The 20,968-nt window shown below is 32.1% G+C and overlaps 2 protein-coding genes across 3 annotated transcripts; both read left to right on the top strand.

Moving 5' to 3' along the window:
- Positions 1-11,246: 11,246 nt before the first annotated feature.
- LOC130466151 (uncharacterized) lies at positions 11,247-12,094 on the top strand. The gene has a single exon (XM_056834855.1). The coding sequence runs from the start codon at positions 11,347-11,349 to the stop codon at positions 11,779-11,781; it is 435 nt and encodes a 144-aa protein (XP_056690833.1). The 5' UTR covers positions 11,247-11,346; the 3' UTR covers positions 11,782-12,094.
- Positions 12,095-17,968: 5,874 nt separating this feature from the next.
- LOC110801621 (zinc finger CCCH domain-containing protein 14) lies at positions 17,969-20,623 on the top strand. 2 transcript variants are annotated; one of them, XM_022006988.2, is made up of 2 exons: positions 17,969-18,765; positions 20,108-20,623. In XM_022006988.2, exons 1-2 carry the CDS (start codon positions 18,220-18,222, stop codon positions 20,366-20,368), a joined length of 807 nt encoding a protein of 268 aa, XP_021862680.1. In that variant the 5' UTR covers positions 17,969-18,219; the 3' UTR covers positions 20,369-20,623. The 2 variants fall into 2 exon arrangements, with proteins under 2 accessions (XP_021862680.1, XP_021862681.1); XM_022006989.2 differs by having other exon boundaries at positions 17,978-18,744; positions 20,108-20,622.
- Positions 20,624-20,968: the final 345 nt, after the last annotated feature.

Genomic DNA, 20,968 nt, shown 5'->3' on the forward strand with positions numbered 1-20,968 from the left:
CAGTAATTGTTGTTAATACTGGTATTAGAATTGTTCATACTACAAGTCTACAACCCGGTTATGAGGATCCGGTTACTCCTCAAATCCAAGCACGTCCGACTTAATCGTTTTCCAACTTGAACCATAACCCAACCCCTGCCCAAATCCAAGTCCAGCTCCCGCACCGCAACCGTACCCAAACCCGAAAGCAAGATGCATGTGATTCCAAAGCCCACCAGAAAACCCAGCTCCGCCTACCAGCCCAAACCCGAACCCAACACCACAACCAACCCCAGCCCCAGCTCCCGGGCCCAAAATGAACGCCTCAGTTGCGCCGTTTTTCCGGCGATTGGTGCCGAAAAGTTCCGGCGCAGAGAACCGTTTGTCTTCAAACTTCCATTTGTTGATATTGTTGTTTTTGCGGGATTGATGCTGTTTCCAGTTCCAGAAAGAATCGACGGGTTCAACTTTGTGAAGGAAGTTGGAATCCATGGTGATTTAGATTTGAGATTTGAATGGATAAGGCTTAAGTGGGTTAACTGAGAGTTTTGCTTTTCAATGGTTGTTTCAGTTTTTGCTATTTATAGATCTACCTCATACGGAGTAGTAATACCAAGTACATTGATTATGGTCTCAATTCGGGGCCCACCCACCTTCTCCAGTAATCCGGATGCAGGATGCTTACAAGTTACTCGGTACAAGACTAACCAGAGTGTGGTTCTTGGGCTTTGGCTTCTCTATTTAGATTTTAGCATATGTTTACATTGATGCGTATTATTAGCTGGATAAAATCTAAACTTATCAGAATTGATTAAATTTTAATTTTCTGATAGGCTTTGTTCAAATTTGATTGAAACTTATTGGAATTTACAAGATTTGAGTCTAATAGAGTAAAGTGGAAAAAGTTAGACCCTGTTTAGTTCACCTTATTTCTCCTTATCTGATCTGATCTGATCTGGTCTGATCTGATCTGGTCTAGTCTGATCTGATCTGAACTTATTTTTTCTGATCTAATCTGATCTGTTCTGGTCTGATCTGATCTGATCTAATCTGATTCTTCATAATTAAGTTTAAACAAAAATCTACATTTATTAATATTAAACGACTTACGTGTAAAATAATTGTTTACACAAATTTATAATATTGATATTATTTAATTGACTTTGCTCATGATTTAACTATTCCTTATATTAGATAGACCTAGACATGATCTAGATAAATCGGTTATGATCTAGATAGATCGGTTATGATCTATGCATATAAGTTCTGATCTGGACATGATTTGTACAGATCGATTCTGATCTGGACATGATTTGTACAGATCTGTTCTGTTTGGACATGATCAGTTCTAATCTGGACATGATCTGTACAGACCAGTTCTGATCTGGACATGATCTGTACAGTTCAGTTCTGATCTGGACATAATCTGTACAGATCAGTTCTGATCTGGACATGATCTGTACAGACCAGTTCTGAGCTGGACATGATCTGTACAGACCAGTTCTGATCTGGACATGATCTGTACAGACCAGTTCTGATCTGGACATGATCTGTACAGATCAGTTCGGATCTGGACATGAGCTGTACAGTTCAGTTCTGATCTGGACATGATCTGTACAGCTCAGGTCTGATCTGGACATGATCTGTACATATCATTTCTGATCTAGACATCATCTGTACATATCATTTCTGATCTGGTCATGATCTATACAGACCAGTTCTGATCTGGTCATGATCACTATTAATCAATTCTAATATGGACATGATCTTTGCCGATCAATTCCGATCTGAACATAATCTGTACAGAGTCGATATCTAGACCAGTTATAATCTGGACATGATCTGTACAAATCGGTTTTGATCTGAACATATTGGTTATGTAAGAATTGGATCTGATGTAGACAAGATCTTTACATATTTGAACATGATCTGAACATGATCTGTACAGATCAGTTATGATATGGATATTATCTTATTCTATCAGTTCTGGTCTAGATATATACTCCGTAGTAGTTTTGATCTATAAAAATCAGTTTTGATATGTACATGACCTGATCATATCGTTTCTGATCTGGGCTTAATGGTTTTAATTTGGACATGATGAATTTGAATGTTTTGTTAATGTTTTTTTATGCCTTAAGTAATAGGTTTTAATTGCACCGACAACAAAATTCTTTTTTATTAAAGCAATAATAGTAATAAATATTAAATATACTAACAATGATATAAATAATAATAATAATCATCATCATAATAATCTGGTCTGATCTGATCTGATCTGGTCTGATCTGAACTTATTTTTTCTGATCTGATCTGATCTGATCTGATTAAATCTGAAATAAGTAATAAGGTCCTGAAATAAGGTGAACTAAACAGGGCCTTAATTTATAGTATCGATATAAACTTAATAACCTGATATATCTTAATTGTAACTTATCTGAACTACTTGAACTCATTATATCTGAAACATATTATGTGACGTGAAGAGAATGCATCTTAAATAAATAAATATAAATGTGTAGTCGGCCATGTATACATTAAGGCTCCGTTTAAGGCGTAAAACGTTTTCATTGTAAAATGATTTTTCATGGAAAATATTTTTCAAGGAAAAACACAATTCCAAACTAGTTTTCATTTGTTTGGTACTTTAAAGGAAAATGGGAGAAGATGGTGAAGATTGAAGGGAAGAAAGGAGAGGGAGGTCAGGAGGAAAGAAGGAAAAGTGGTTTTCCTCCCTTTCAAATGGAAAATGGTTTTCCACCTTTGAGGGAGTCATGGAAAATTGTTTTACATCCCTTACCCAACCAAACAATGTAAAATGATTGAAAAGGGGAAAATCGTTTTCCATAAAATGTTTTACGCCCTATCAAACGGAGCACAAAGTGTATAATGAAATTGCCGAGTGATTGGGTTGAACTTATTATCTTATATGTGTAGAAAATATGGGCAACTGTTGGCCAATTGAAAATGCCAACTTATCTGGTGTGACCTTTAACCAGTGACACATGGAATACACAAAGCCACAAAGGAAGTACTTTCTGCTAAAGACTCTAGAAGGCAGTTTGGATTCTTCAGTGGGAAATGTTGAAGGATTTCTAATCTATATAATAATATACTAAAAGATAGGAAATCAATGTGGTGATGATAAATGTCTCTCACTGATTGGCCTCTCTTTTAATTAAAAATAAATAAATTATTGGTCAAAATTACTTTGCTTTATTTAAAGAAAAATATGCACATAGAAAATACTATAGATTGTCATTATAAATCTTATGGATTATGTGGATAATAAACATCCTAAAAATATTAAGAAAAAGGATAAATTACCAAAATTTGTATTGTCCAAGATTTTTCTGCACCAACTCGATGAACTTATATTGATAATATTAAACATTGATAACATTAGGTACTTGAATGGAAATTATTATACGGATGGAAATGATTAACTCACGTAGAAAATGTTAGTCATTTCCATGTGTATAATTTTCCATGATAATAAACAAAAAAAATTGATCAGTTTAGCTATGTGAATGAAAATAATTGTCATAGATTAATATTTCTACACCAGCCTATCTACTTCCTCCATTTTTTTTTATTATTGCACCATTTTCTTTTTTCGGAAGTTGCATATTAATTGTACCATTTCCTTTTTTAGTAAGTTTACCTACATGAAATGTCATTTTTAACCTTGTATGGGTGGTGGGGACCAAACCCCACTTGTTCTTTACCTACAATCACATGGGTATTTTTGTCAATCTCTCACCTTTTACCACCTTTCTTAATTCTTGTGCCTAATGTAGATGGTGCAATAATAAAAAAATGAAGGAAGTATTTATTTATATCTATATACTATACTAAAATTAAAAGAAATTAATGTGGTGATGGCAAATGTCGTTCTATATAAATAATTAAACTTAATATAAAAATAGTTAAAACTTCACATATTTTAATTTTAGGCGTGGTAAACTTCTCCACATTTTTTTTCTTACATAGGCATATTCTATGGTAACAATAACTGATATGGACCCCTCATAAAGAATAATCGATTTATCAATATTTTTACTAGCAATATTTCGTATAATGAATATCCTGTAAATATATATATTTATGTTTATTCTATCATCTATATATACTTTGTACTATACTTTTTGTCAAGACACTAACTTTTATGCAAAGCATGTCCATAAGAAATCTTTTGTAACCTCGACACGCTCATTACCTCCATTTAAAATTCGCATATATAAAACCAATTTATATTTATCTATCTATATATGGAGTACTATACTATACTGAAAGAGATGGTACCTCAATGTGAAGCTGACAAATGTCATATATTGGACGCAAATATTTATGTCGAACATTTACCTTTGATCGTTTATTATTTGTAATCCAATAAAAAATCTTTACATGTAATTTCTGATAATTGATATAGAAAATATTTTAATAGTTGAATTTGTACTATCAATTAAGTTATTATAATATTATCAAATTTTTAAGAATTTGTGCCATATAATGAATACGAATATCCAAAATAAATGTTAACCCTTGATTTAATATATAGTCATATACTTTTTTTTATGACAGGTCCTAGCCTATACTTAATCTTAAATATCAAAAATAACTTTTGCCACATTCTCCTTATCGAAATATATATTTTTACACGGAGCACGAATAATAACTTTCTAATTATTGTGGTAATAATCGATTATAATTCAAGTACTTATTTACTTAAAGTAATAATCAATTATACTCCCAAATATTTATTTACGTATGGAAATATATTTTTTAATTTAAATATACAACTAATTTAACATGCTTCGAAATATACTTAGTATACATCAATATAATTGACTAAATAATTATACAGAGAATCAACTTTATTATCACAATATTCACAACCATATGACAAATATTTTTCGAAAACGTAAATAAAAAATAATTTAACATCCATATGTTAGCATGTATTAAAATAATTAACTTTAGTTTACTAATGACTAATTGTATGTAAACTTTTATATAGCAAACGTTTACCTTTGCATTAATATGCGAAGTAATTTTATGATTGATTTTTTTAGTTTATATTATTTGTTCCTTTGCCTTCAATCATTTGATATATGGGTAATATATTTACCTTTCTTTTAAATTTAATCTGATGAAAAACTTTTGCACGCAATTTCTCATAATCGGATTTTTTGTACATAGTACGATTTATTCTTTTTTATGAATACTTGAATTAAACATAGTACAATTTTTTTTAATGATATTAAACATACTTGTATTGTACTACCTCCGTTTCATAAAGATATTTACCGTTACTATTTGCACAAATATTAAGAGAAAAGTAGAAAAGTTGGTTGAATATAATAAAATATAGAAGAATTAAGAGAAATGTGATAAAATGTGGGTGGGTGTAAGAAAAAATGAATAAAGTAAGAAAAGGCGAGTGGAAAATTGTAAATATTGCGGGGTAAGAAGGGTAAGGTAATAAATTTTTATGTCCAAAAGGGAATAAAACAAAGTGTAAAGAATATTATGAAACGGACTTAAAAGACAATTGTAAAGATCTTTTTGAAACGGAGGTAGTACGTAATATGATTTATTATTTTTTAATTAGTGTAATGAAGTATATTATATAGATTTTCAAAATTCTAAATCCTACTATCACAAAATATTGTGAATTTTTATCTTTATTAGAAAAGTATAATCCTATCAAATACATATGGCTACCATCAACCTATTTTTCTACTAATATCATATGTCATATATTTATATTTATTAAAAAATATATATTTATTATCAAGAATATAACAAAAAAAATATTATTACACACAATTATTATGACAAAAGTTACAACAAGATGTCAATTTTTAAAATATTTTTATTAACATTATAGTTAATACATTCAATTTATTTTAATAATAAACTTATGCCAATATGTTTAAAAGTAGGCTGAAAAATAAAGTGAATTGTTTTCCGAATATAGGGATGCCATATTGTCAGTTGGGCGTGTTTTTTGGGAGATCCCCGCACGTCCGCCCCAAGAGGTTGGGATATGGAGGAAAGTTTGGTGGGTGATTGGGTTAAACAATGTATTCGCCGCGGGTGACGGGACGATGATGGATTCTACACTGGGCCCGCCTACCTCGCTTATCTTTTATCTAATTGATTATAAATATATCAACAATTTTTTTACTACTAACCTATATATTATAATGTTTTGTTTATTTAACTACTATAATTAGACAACCGATCGATTTGCTGGAGACTCTAGAATAGAGTTTTAAATTTCAAAACTGATTTACCAAATAAAATGTTGAGTCCAGGATTGGGTTTGAGGCGGGTGTAGATATAGTGGTGTGTGATAGAGCGAGGATGGGTTTTATTTATTTACCGCTTTAGACGGGATTGGGAGGTGTGAGTACCATTCATATCATGGGTGGCTTGGATGAAGATGAGAATGTTAGGCAGGTACGGGTGTGGAAGCTCGGCCCATGTCTCAAAGTCATCACCAGCTGAATAATGTAAATGGTGGAGCTAGATATTAATTGACCGGGTAATGAGGTAGATGAAGCGAGTATTAATTGGGTATGATTATCGAAGTGAAGTGTGGATGAGCTAGAATAAATTTATGTTTGACACAGGTAATGAATGGAGATGAAAATAATTTTTTCTACGTACCCTTATTTGTTTTAATTTTTTTTTTAATAAAGAAGACACTGAATGGAGCAATAAGAAATTTATCCATCATTAATTTTAATTTGATGAATATCTACAAACTTCGTTTTAATGATAATAGTCTGTACTACAGTTTAAATTTCATATAAATTTATATTTAGATTATAAACCGTGCATCGCACGGGTTCTATACTAGTTTTCTACTAATGCTTCAAATTCCGGACCATTCATCCTTTCCTATTAACGGGCCAATAAAATTACAAGTCTACACTATTATTCAAAGTCTCAAGAGCCAAGGCCCATAGCCAGTTTACGTAGTTAACTCAAAATTAAAAGGAAAATAAATACTCCATATGGTTCATAAAAACTATAAAAAATTATAATTTAATACTTTGTAGTATTTTGTGTGGGTGTATCGTCATTCGAACGCCTGCATTTTCTAAAAATGTCCTATTTTTAGAAAGTAGGACTTGTCACTTTAATGTTCACCCCCTTCAAATCCTAATAATAATAATAATAATAATTATTATTATTATTATAAATTAAACACAATTTAGCTAAGTCGACAAGAATACGAAACAGATTTGAGTTAAATATAAGCTTGTGATACAAACCCATCAAACAAAGATGCTAGGAATCACGACGGACTTAATAATAATTATGAGAATCTTATCCATGTTGGACTCTTAAGTCTTGTCTGGTTTAATATCTTGTTTCCTAGTTTAATTAGAATTGTAATTAGGAAACTAATATTATTTTGGTATGTAACAATCTTTAGATCGAACTATTTAGACTTGGGGAACAAATATTATTGTTTTATTTTGCAGGAACTTAATAGTACGATAATATTTGAGGGGAGGAAAACTAAATTCATTTACACTAATATAATCCTGGTCTACGCTATCATCGTGGACCGGGACAATAGAGTGATTTGGTTGGCAACTTGTGTAACTGTTACGTGATAGTTATTTCGTGATTTTAAATAATAACTACGTAGTACATGCGTATTACAGTAACTATGTGTTTTAAAGAGTTACTATATGTTTTGTAGAGTTTCTATGCGATTTGTGTCTAGCCACTTTATATACGTTTTATTATTTTTATTTTTTTTAAAATTCCAGATATGCATTATGCCATTCTGTTCATTTCTCTCTCTTTATTTTCTTTATATGCTTTTCAGATTTTTGCCCAAATTTCTAGGGTTTGTTCAATTTTGTTCAATTTTCTTCGTAATTATCTTATAATTCTCATAATTGGATCTATTAGATGGGGAAAAATGGAGGAAGTAGTAGATCAAGAAGGAGGTTCGTCGTTACCGAATCAAAGAATTTGCTCTTGTCAACAATTAATCGCAATAAATTTGAGAGATCACATCTCGGTTCGTTGTTTTTTTAAAGTATTTTAAGTCTATTTTTATTTAAAATTGCAAATATTTGTTGTTTTGGAAAAATGAAACGTTTTTGTTTTGCCGAAATATCGTTTTCACTTCGCGAATTCGATTAGTGATTGCGATTTTAAATAGCAACTACGTAGTACGTAGTATATGAGTTATGCAATAACTTTATGGTTTAAAGAGGTACTATGCGATTTTTAGGTTTTTCTAGGCGATTTTAACTATAACATTTGTTTATTGTATGTTTTAATTAATGATTTATCGACTACATTTTACTATAAATTTCATGATTATGTAACCATAATCCAAAACGTTTGTGCTCTTCTACAAATCGATGTAAGAATTTGGAAAAAGGATTGTGTCTACAAATTACTAAGTTGCTAAATTACTATATGTTTGAAATAGTTACTATATGTTTGAAATAGTTACTATATGTTTGAAATAGTTACTTTGTTAGTTTATTATGTTATGTTATGTGCATGTTTTTCATGTTATTCTATATTTTTAATGATAAAGTTACTATATTATTATCACACCAACTATGTGTTCAACTCTGTGACTAAATGACCATCAAAAATATTTATAGATACTATATCTTGTATAATAGCAACTACTCCGTATATGTTTGGATTAGTTATTATGTATATTATGATGTTCTTTTTTGTATTCTTTGTTGTTAGGGGTGGACATGAGCCGAACCGAGCCAACTCTAATGGGCTCGGCTTGGTTTGGAAATTTTTTCTCGAGTTCGAACTCGAGCTCGAACTTAACTCGAGCTTAAAAAACCTTATCGAGCCAGGCTTGATAAGAATTCTTCGAGTTCGAGCTTTTTCGAGCCTTGACACGATAAACTGATACACCATATTATACCAACAAGTACAATAATATTACTAATGATTTTCTTAATCTAACATTATAATAGTATTTTTCTTGGACAAGTTATGTAAAATATTATCCTTATTTATCATTTAATTGATAGTTTGGACAATGGTGTTAAACGATATGTAAAAATCTCATAAATATGCATTATTATTCTTAAATTAACGAGCTAGCGAGCTTTCGAGCCGAACACCATTAAGTTTGAGTTTGGTTCGTTTAGTTATCGAACCATAAATTTAAGCTCAAGCTTGGTTCATTTACAAATGAATCGAGCTCGAGGAAAATTTTTATCGAACCGATTCGGAACAGTTCACGAACAAATAAATAATAATAATAATAATAAATAATAATAATAATAATAAAATAATATTATTTCTTTTATAAAAAAAATACGCAAGGGCCACGTAGGCATTGTGTCGACTTTATGCGATGTCGCGGATCTTGGGCGGCACCGCATAATTTTTTTATTTTAAAGAAAGGTTATTATTATCATCATCATTATTAAAAATGGGTTTTTATATTGTCAAAAAACTCCTTTCAAACAATAAAATGTACTTTTAAATTTTAAAAATGTGATTTTAAACTGTAAAAACATGTTTTTAGCTAGTGACTTAGAGCATGTTTGGTATGAATTTAATTAGGAAAGGAAATTGATACATTGGAAACATTTAAGAAAGAGAAATTGTAATGTTAAGTGTTACTATTATTTGTTGTTTGGTATACTCAAGGAAAGCAATCTCTTGTATATGGAATAGTGTTATCCATCTCTCATACCAAACAATAGGTAATGAAATTACTCTCCTCGTCTTGGAATACTTACACCGCTTTTCTTATAAAGATGTCTCGAATTACTTGCGTCGTTTCTATAATGGTAAATTTTTATTAATATTATAATTATATCAACTACCCCATTCACATGTCATTTTGTGGTCCCCTGAACCCTCACCCTACCCTCTTATCCTTTTAAAAAGTTGACACATATCTTCTATTTATATTAAAAAATACCCCACTATCAACTACCATAAATAATACTCCGTAAGTCAATTACATTGTATTAAAATTTGTGCTGTCAAACCAGTTCAAAATTTCAAATATTCCATTTCTAACACTTGAAAAATATTAATTATACCAAACATGCTCTAAGTGAGTATTTAGTTCTTATTTTCATATTTCTTAATTAAGCACAGGATGAATCACGAGCCACGACTGACACAGTGTTTGTCTGAAAGAAGTTTCACCAAGTTCATTTGATTCTGCAAATACGTACGTATGTTTTAATTCTGTTGATGTATATGCTGACGTTTTTGGGTTGGGTCTAATGAAAATGTCAGCATTTGCTAATTATTATAACATGCACACTCTTAAGTTGGATGCAAAGAAAACTTACGTGTATGGTCTTCATTTTGCTAATTACATATGACTTCTGTCTCGTTCGATCTCTTCGCCTTATTTTCAACTTATAAGTTCACATTCTACATAAGATAAGATAAGATAAATCGAGTGATAAATATAAGTTCGGGATTAATAAGTCTAAAAGCGAAGACAACAACGTAGACCCGATCAAGATGAGTCCGGCCCGCCCGAAATTTTCGTGGGCTTGAGCAGAATTTTCCGGCCCGGTTTCCGGGCCCGGCCCGAAAATTTTATTTTTTTGGCGGGTTTGGGAAACACAAAAATACACTTTTTAGTTACTCCCTCCGTCCCGGAATACTCGCAACGGTTTGACTTTTTGCACTATTCACATGATTCACTTTGACCCTATTTTATTTATAGTATATGAAAATAAGTGTTAGCATATAATATATTGTTGCCTTCATCTTAATATATATTTTCAAAATATTAATATTTTATAAGTTTTTATAATATATAATTGAAGATATTGATAGTCAAAGTTGTGCATTGGCAAGCGTGTCCAATCAAACCGTTGCGAGTATTCCGGGACGGAGTGAGTATAAATTTGGCCCGACCCGAAATAGCCCGAAATACCTGGGAGACCCGGCCCGAAAATAACGGATTTGGGCACAAAATTTTGGCCCGAATCTTGGTCCGGCCCGACATAACAGACTGATTTTTTTTACGCTCAAGCATGACCCAAACCCGGCCCGGCCGCCATTTGATCAGGTCTACAACAACGTTGACAATTAATTTGATGTAGTATACTACGTATGTATACTAGTTAGGCACGCAAATCATAATAAAAATGCTCACTTTGTTTTCAAACCGGCCTTTGCGGACTTGTTGAATATTTGACCTACTAGAAGCTATGCGTCACTACATATAAATAAGCAACACCCAACAACCCATGTATTTACATATTCCATTCAAAATTTCTTCTTATATTTCTTCTTATATTTCTTCTTTAGACTTGAAACATTCTAAACAATCCTAGCTCATTTTTCTCCTACAAAAAAACTAAAGTTATGGAAAGAATTTCAAAGCCGTTTAATGGGAGAAACTATTGGAACAAGAAAGGGTACAACCTCTTAGATGGAGCCATTGAAACCAAGAGGAACATACAAGTAGTGAAGTTCAATGGCGGACCGAAGAACGAATCCTCGAAATTTAGGAGGTTTTGGAGGATTAAAAAGACTCTAAAGTTTAGTTTAAAGAAGGCGATCATTTCCTCGCCAAAGAAGCTATGGAAAAACTTCAAGAATGGTTATATTAACATGATGTTGAAAATGGCCGGCGGAGTAGGGCAAATTGATGGTGTTAGTGAGTTTGAGAGGAGGAAGACCTCACAATCTAGAACTTTTCAAGTTAAGTATAAAAATCAAGATGAGTTTGAAGCAAGACTTGTTCTTGAGATTTATAAGGCCTTAAGTACCTCTAAAGGACTCTCTGAGGTTGCTTAGTGACATAATTAGTGTCCTAAGACATCTCTTAATTAAGATCATTTCCTTCACTCATGTAATTGCGACCGAGGGTGCATTTTTGAAATACTTTTTACGTAGGTAGTATAAATTTTATACATGGTTATAAATCAAAATCATGCGAAGATATATATAAATTGTAAATTAAGCTTCTTTTTAAAATTGCTCAGCTCTACTATTAGAATTTTTTTGAATAAATTCATGTTATACAGGTGGTAGATGAGCAGAGTTTATGTTAATAAAGAATACAAGAAAGAATAATTAAGAACCTAAATAAAGAACAAATAATTTAATGTGTTTTGATGACAATGTATAGGGATGTCAGTGGGGCGGGTTTCGCACCTCAAGTAGGCGGAGATGGAGGTAGGTTTGGCGGGTGATGGGGAGGGGATGGGTATAAAGTCGTATCCGCCATGATGATGGGGAGGGTGTGGATTTTGGGTTGAACCCGCCCCATCCCCGCTCGCCCCACCCCATCCCCACTCGCCCCGCTTCATACCCGCCATGGGTGATGGGGTGAGTGTAGATTTATTTGCATATCTAGGTGATAATATGAATTTAAGTGAGATTTTTAAGTTTTTTTATTGGATTTTTTTTGTTATGACGGGTATTTTTTTCGATTATATGTTACTTTAGTCTTAAGTTTTTTTTTCTCCTTCTAAAGTTAACTTTCATTACTCCGTATATGGCAAATTGGCAAATGTTTGGTAAATAAGAAAAATTAGGCGGGTATTGGCGTGGGTATGAGGCAGGGATAAGAAGGGGACGGATACCCAGTTGGGTGGTGGGGTTGGGATGGATTTTAGTTTATACCCGTTGGGGCGGGGATGGGGATGAATTTTGTACCCGCCGTGGTTGATGGGGCGGGGATGGGGATGAAAATTTCAGGTGGGGATGGGATGGAGGGAACTACATCCGCATCCTCCCTGACCCATTGACATCCCTAACAATATATGTATCATCTAAGCCCACCGGCAGAAGGGATTAAAAAATTACATTAATCTAGAAAAGTACAACTTATTGAATAAAACTAGGTTATAAATTCAAGAGTTTATACAATACTAGCTCTTTAGAGAGGTGCAGAAAATGCTAAAAAGATATGCTCAAACATATCCTAATATTGGGTTGTCCGACGAAAACTTAATCGATTCAAGACATATTTTAACCGTGCAGCCACATTGAATTTGATTCATTTAATTTGGTTCAACTATATTCAAGTGACCCGTCTATCATATTATGTATATGTGACCGGGTCTATCGTATTATATATGATCGGGTTTATATATTGTTTTTTTATGGGTGTAGAGAGAGCCCCATAAGGGCAAGGCGACAAATAATGTAGACGAGATTCGATTTCAGGTCTTGGATACCAACGCTTTAACATTTTACCAACTAAGATAGTAGACATTCACTGATCCTTTTTATATATTGTCAGTATGCTTATTATGATAACTTAATCAAATTGTCGTATTATCGGTCATTCAAATTAGATATATATAATCGTGTACAAGTGCACAACTATACAAGTCAATTTGCCTCTATGATAAATTAGAAACTAACAGTTGTAGGAATTGAATATTTGCAAGTTGCTAACTGAAGTCCTTGTCCATGTTCTCCTACGGAGAAGGATGCTTAATTATCAACTGTCAAAAGTGGACAGCTTGGCGCAATTTTATCAGTTTTTTACATGTACGACGTTGCATGAACATTTAATTTGTTGCATTTGCCTGGAAACTTCAACACTTAACATATACAAAGTATACATTCGATCGATATAGGCAACAAAGTTATTCACCGTTATTCAAGTTAAGTTTCAGAGTAGTTTGATTGAAGTCACTCCGATCCGTAAGGTAGGTGTCAACTAACTTAGTTGGTTAATTTTTTGAAATATGGTACCCAAGATTTGAGATCGAATTACGTTTACATCATTCTCCTAAATAAAGAAGATTAATCATAGTTTGGTGGAAAATAGATTTGATTTGAATAATGAACTAATTTTAACTATTGATTGATAGTAGTTTTACATCTCTTTAACCTTTTTAGACTCCATCTACCGTTAACCTTATATAGCATAGCTTAGGACTGAATCTACATACACTATTAGCTTTTGGATGACACTTCTCTTAACATGATATATACGTGACTCCCGTTGCAATGATTGTATGACTAATTCCTTATTTTGTTTGGGATATGTGTATACTTTATACTTAGTAAAAACATTACATAATTAGAAGTTTAAGGCCTTTGAGTACAATACGAAGTATCAATTGATTGGCGCACATATCATAATTACCCCGTAATTGGTTTCTATCAAAGACCACCTAAAACTCCTCCAGTCTGAATGTTCAACCGTTTGGTCGACTATTTCACAATAAGGTCTAGATAGGGATTATTGTGAAATACAAGTATTTTTTTTATTGCATTGTTATAAATTGTTTTATTATACAAGTGGTGATTTATGACTTTCTGTAACTTTGGAAGATACAAAATTATTTTTGTAAATAAAAGTCCAAATCATTCTGCATGATATTTAGTAGCTAGGATATTTTCTTTCCACTTGATCGGCTCATTTCATGTCTCCACTTGTATTTTGTCATCTAAACAATCTAACCACATGAGGTTGTCTTTTCGCATATCACATATCAGCTAAAAGACAAATAGCTAAAAGTCAAAAAAGAAAGTACCATTCAGGTAAAAAAAGTATCATTATGTAAAAAAAAAGTACTCGTACCATTTTTGTTTTAAAAAGTACAATTTAATTTCTTTTTTGTCATTTTTCCTATTTTGTCTTTTACTATGATATGCATTTACAAGCACATATCTGGAATACGAAAATACTTCCTCCTAACCACATAAGGAGTACTTGTGAACGAGGAATATTCATTTGTGACCAAAAAAAGAAGTACCATTCATGTTAAAAAAAAAGTAATATTCAGTTTCTTTTTTGTGTTTTTTCCTATTTTATCTTTTGGTATAATATGCATTTGCAATCACATATCAGATATCTAAAAATACTTCTTCTTTGTGATACTGGCGTGAGATTGTCATTTTCATGACGATATATCAATATATCCTGCTGAGTGCCTGCGTGGTAGGTGTCAAAATTATTATAATAAAATGAATTACATAGTATTTATTAAAAATAAAAAAGGATAATGAAATAAACAGAGGATTCTCAATCGAAATTGTATCCTAAAACTAATGGCCATAGGATAAGCCCATCGGGTTATAAACTAAAACTTTTTCATTTAATCTTTTAACATGGTTCCGACGAACATGCTCACCATTTCTGTTGTGGCACATCATTTGCAGGAAAAACATATCATCAATATCTATACAATTTTTTTTAATAAGGTAAAATGAAATAAGGTAAAATGAAGTGTCACGTCCTATCAGTCGGTATTCTTCTCGGTTAATTTGACCGAGTTAGTGGGCTAAACACTTTGTGAGTGAGGACTGAGGAGTATCGTAATATGAAGCTCTCTCTCAAAATGTCCCTCGTGGAAATTAAACCCCTACCTTTTTGTTGGAGATGAAATCCTTCCCACTAATAGGCCAATGTTCATCAATGCGGGACACCTCACTAATTTTTTTTACGTACAAACGAAGAACATTATATTCATAAGTAGAAATTAGAATACATCGAGTAAAATCCAAAAACTTGCCACCCGAATTTCATCTTTAAGCACACTACTTACACAAAACACCAAAAACTTTACAAAAACTTCCAAAATAGAGGTAAATTTTAAAAGTTGAAAGAATACACAAATTAAATAGAATATTAATATTAAGTCTTAATTGGAAAGATGGAGTGGAAGATGTTGAATGAATAGATTGGTGAATTGATATTGTATGAGGAAGATGAAGTGAAAGAGGCGATTGAAGTTGTATAATATATCAAACAATAAAGAAAAATAAAATAAAAAACCAAATTGATGAAGGAAATTAAGATTGGATGACACGTATCATCTAATCCAATGTGTTGACACATGTCATCTAATCCAATGTGTTGACACATGTCATCTAATCAAATATGATTTCGTTTTTTATAGACTAGGTATAGATGTTTTGGTTCTATAACGGAAACAATCCTTCCCAAACCGAAAAACACACGGGTTTGCCCCCTTTTTGGGCACAAATTACAAGTTTTTTGGGCAACTTAAAGTGAAAATTGATATTTGTATTTGGATTAGATATTTTTGGTTTTGTATTTGTGGATATTTGTATTTTCATGGTTTGTATTTGAATTTTTTGATTCCCAAAAAACGACGCACTTGTATTGTTTTTTTCTTTTTTGTTGTATTGTTTGTTTTTAAATGTTGTTTTTCAAATTCATCATAAAAATTTTCATAATTGTAGTATAGTTTGTTCTTTCTTTTGGAAATTTATTTTCTTTTTATATTGTTTTTTCTTTTTTTTTGAATTATTTGTTCTTTCTTGTTTATTTGTTTGTTCATAATAATCATCTGGTGAATGTTCATAATGAAATTAAACTCTTCATTGATCTTTTATGTTTTTACAAGCGCATGTATTGTTTGTTCTTTCTTTTTGTATTGTTTGTTCTTTCTTCTGAAATTTTACTCCGTCTGTTCTTTTTTGTTGAATTGTTTGTTCTTTCTTGTTTATTTGTTTGTTCATAATAATCATCTGGTTAATGTTCACAATGAAATTGTTCAATTCATACTTTTTGTTTCATTTGTTCATATATACCTTTTGTATTCTTTGTTCTTCTTTGTTCTTTTACTTAGCATCTTTTAAACCCTTGTTCTTTCATTTTAACCTATTTCTTTTCTTTACATGCTCATCATTTTCAAATCAGTAAATGTTCATTTTTAAATTAGTTGTGATCATCATATCAAATTAATTTCTATTTTCATTTTCAGCCTACAACGATGAGGAAATCGAAACCGTGGAAGTCAAATTGTGTTCAAATCACACTTCATACACACATTCAAAAGCATAAGAACCCGAGACTACGTTAAAAGCAACATTCAAGATTGAAGATGTAGAAAAATAAGTGGATGTTTCCTACCAATATCTTATAATTCAAGTACAATTTACATAGGCAATGCCTAAAATATTCAATTTTTTTTGTAAAATATGTTATTTGACATGTTTTAATTTCTCAATATATGTAATAATATGTTCAAAGTAATAACATAGTAATGCAATAACTAAGTTCATTTTAAAATTAGTCAATACTCATTTCACAATCAGTAGATAAATGTTCATTTCTAAATTGGTTGAATAAATGAGGTTTGTCAAATAATTAGATAAACGTTCATATTTGAATGAGTAGATAAATTAAATGTTCATTTCCAAATAAATAAATAAATGTTCATTTTCAAAATAGTAAATTTTCATTTCCGAAATAGTAAATGTTCATTTTCAAATAAATAAATAAATGTTCATTTCTGAAATATTAAATGTTCATTTTGGATGGGGGTACATTAACTCTAGTTGTACACAGGTACAACCAAAAATTTGCGAAATTTGACCAATGTTAAAGAAGGCTATTTTTTGCCCGAAATATCGAGTTTGGAACAAAAATAAGCCCGTTGTTTGGCCGACCCGGCCCACTATGATGGATGAATTATTTTGCTTTTGCCCGGGCCAAACCTTGCATGGCCCGACAAAGATTAGTAACTAAATAACAAACAGTTAACATGGAAAAAATAGGGCGGTGGTTAGGGATGCAAAAGCAGATTAGCTACCAAACTTGAGAGATACGAAGTCAATTGTTCAATTACTTGCATAGGCATGAAACTAAAATTACGGGACGATGTAGGGATGTAAAAACTATGTAAAAGGGCAGGATAATTGCATAATATGGCAATTAATCTGAATTAAATTTGCGGCGTGCGTATCAATTTCGTGTCACGGCAATTTTGTGTCCGTGTCGTACCGATTTCGATCGTGTTATTGTGTCGTGTCAATCGTATTATTGTATCGTGTCAATATAATGACAGCTCTCACGGTGGTTGGGGATGCAAAAGGAGATTAGTTACCAAACTTGAGAGATACGAAGTCAATTGCATGAAACTAAAGACATGGGGACGTAGGGATAGATGTTAGTTACAAATGTGAGGAAGAAGCAATATATTGCCATGATTATATCTTGTGTTAGGCCTCTCAATCTACCTTTCTTTTCTAATATTATTTGTAAAAATTAGTTAAAAAATCAACAAAATCAAACAAACATTAAAAAGTTACTCCAAAATCCAACCAAATAACCTCATGATTGTCCCAACGATTGAAGCCTTGAAGCCACCTCCACCCCCTTTTCTTTCTCCTTCTATTTTAAGCAACTTTCTTGTATGAACAATTTGATTCCTACAATATTATCCTACTATATATATAATTTTATGGTTTGTTTCTTTTAATATCATAATTAAAGTGTTTTGTGTTATAATTAACACTATGGACAATAGTAGTAATGATGATTATGCTTGTGACATTATCAAAAACTATTGTTTGTTTAGTAGTGCTTCTTCCTCTCCTCCCTCAACACCCTCGGCGGTGGCCGCGGATGCGTCGTTGGAAGCCGGGACCGGACTCTACCGTGCTCGTCTCATCCTCGAAAACCAACTCTATGATGAGCTTCTTAACCGGTACCGGCTAGCCATTACTCGCCTCCGTGAGCTCAGTAGGGAAGCCATTGCCCTACAAGAGGAAAATGAGTGGCTAAGGTTGACCAATGGAGATCTCACCCGCCGCCTTAATGGTGTCTTGTCGGTTTCCGAGCAACCGTGTGTAGGTAATGTGTTTGGTGCTAGTACTTATAGTCCCACTAGTACTGTAATTGACGACGACGAAGAGGAGGATGAAAGGATTACACTGCCAAAGAGTATATCAATTAGATCACCGGGCTTCTTCAAACTTGTCAACTCGCCTACTCAAATCAATCATCAATCTCCAAGTCCAACTCAACATGTTAATGGAACAGTGAGTATTTGTATTTCCTCTGTAAGTTCCTTAATGTTTTTGTGACAAATCTAACCAGATCGTCCACTTGATACTCCGTAATGTTTTTCTTTATATAATATAAATCAAAATTTTGTTTATTTTGTTATATTCACTCATGAATAGTAAACGAGTAAAACATTAAAAATTGTGTGAGTAGTTGTCAATCAATTGATATATTTCATCTCAACATGCATGTTAATGGAATAGTACGTGAGTCTTTAATCCCGTTTCTTAATATTTTGCTCACAGTGACAAACTAACAAGCTAGATCTCTCACTTGATATTGTATTTTTTTTTCCGAAAATGATAAAGGTCGCAACATGCGACCTTTAAGCCGTGTCACAATGATGACATGACATTCCTATGTGTCATTATTTAAATTGGAAACTAAAATATTTTACTCATATAACCTATTATACATGTTTCATAAAAATGTAGGAAAATCTTAATATTCTAATTTGTTTCCTCTTTATATTGACTAACTTATTTACATATTTTCATAGTAAAAATATTGCATTGATAGTAAAAATATTCCGATGACGCATAGCCTACGTGGCACCTATATGTACCAATTAAACTGCGACACATAAGATTGCGACAACTAAATGTTGTCGCAACTTGCGACCTTTATCATCATCCTTTTTTTTTTTCATATATGAAAATCACAAAATGCGATAAAAGTTTTCTTATACCTCATGAATAATCAATGAGTAGAATATTAAATTGTGTGAGTAGTTGTCATTAGGGTGAGCAAAAAGTCAGGGTACCCTGAATTGAAACCGGAACCTGTTAAGAATCTGCGGTTCCGGAACCGGAACCTGTTGTGCAGGTTCCGGTTCCGGGTAACAAAATTGGGAACTTGTTGCAACAGGTTCCGGTTCCGGGTAACAAATTTTTAGAACGGGTAGGGTATCCTGTACACACTAATTTTAACATCGAGTACCCAAAATAAGGAACTGTGCCATATGAAAATGTTTCATATGCCCAAAATATAAAACGATCCAAGCTAATTTTTGAAAAATATAAATATAGAATTACAACGTAAGCCAAAACTATAAAACAATCAAAGTCCAAACCACAAAGTAGATAGTTTTTCAATAAAATATAAATATTTTACTTAAATTTTCAAAAGTACAGGGTACCCTGAATCGGAACTTGTTGCAACAGGTTTCGATTCCTGGAATTTCAACAGGGTGCCCTGTTGTGCTCACCCCTAGTTGTCATATATGATCGTTGTTATATAATTTTGTATGATTGATTAGAATATTGTGTATATATACAACCTTTAAATGAAGACAATAGTAGAATTAAACGTTAATGATGAATTGTTGTGGTGTGGCAGAAATTAAGGGTGAAAAATGAAGAGAAAGCATTAGAGATGGATGTGTTCAATCAAGGCATGTACAAAACAGAGTTATGTAACAAATGGCAAGAAACAGGGACTTGCCCATATAGCCAACAATGCCAATTTGCACATGGGGTTTCGGAACTCCGGCCTGTGATCCGACACCCACGGTACAAGACTCAGGTGTGCCGTATGGTCCTCTCCGGCGTCCCCTGCCCATACGGACACCGCTGCCACTTCCGTCATTCTCTCTCCTAGTGTCACATATTCATATCTAGAAGTACTACGTATGTGTCATTTGTTTATAATAAAATTCTGAAATTATTATTTTTGATATTATCAAATAATCTTTGCCTTTATTTTGGAAGTTATATTATTACTTATTAGGGGAGAAGTGTTAAAAATGTAATAATGGTTAATGTTATACTTATTTCAATTCTAGTCCATCATCATAGCAACGATGTGGATTTATGTATGTCGATAATTTTATACATGGTCAAATAATATATACTTGTTAAAGCTTTCAGATTGATTGCACAAATTTTACAGAACGTGACTCCCCCTTCTTATTAGGTCAAAATAGATTGAAATAAATTCACAAAATTGAACAAAAATTACAATAAATTTTTTCTAATTCACGAATCTTGTACGGTTTCTGTTCTCAATTCATCTTATTGGTTGATGTTCAAAATTGATTTACCACTTTTATTTTAAATTTAGAACTATATCCATATCAATTAATGAAGTACGTAAATATAAATGTTATAAATTATGAGACCGCGAATTATGATTCAATTTTTAATAAAAATAAAAGTATTAAATTTCTATAATATACTTGTCTCCTTGATGATGTCATCA

Source organism: Spinacia oleracea, chromosome 1 (assembly GCF_020520425.1).
Source record: "Spinacia oleracea cultivar Varoflay chromosome 1, BTI_SOV_V1, whole genome shotgun sequence".
Taxonomy (NCBI): Eukaryota; Viridiplantae; Streptophyta; class Magnoliopsida; order Caryophyllales; family Amaranthaceae; genus Spinacia; species Spinacia oleracea.

What these genes read in the sequence shown, in the direction of transcription:
- LOC130466151 (XM_056834855.1), top strand. Translation starts at nt 11,347, where the DNA reads ATGGAAAGAATTTCAAAGCCGTTTAATGGGAGAAACTATTGGAACAAG.
- LOC110801621 (XM_022006988.2), top strand. Translation starts at nt 18,220, where the DNA reads ATGGACAATAGTAGTAATGATGATTATGCTTGTGACATTATCAAAAAC. An exon ending in TGAGTATTTGTATTTCCTCT is followed by an intron (nt 18,766 to 20,107) that starts GTAAGTTCCTTA and finishes GTGGTGTGGCAG; the next exon opens with AAATTAAGGGTGAAAAATGA.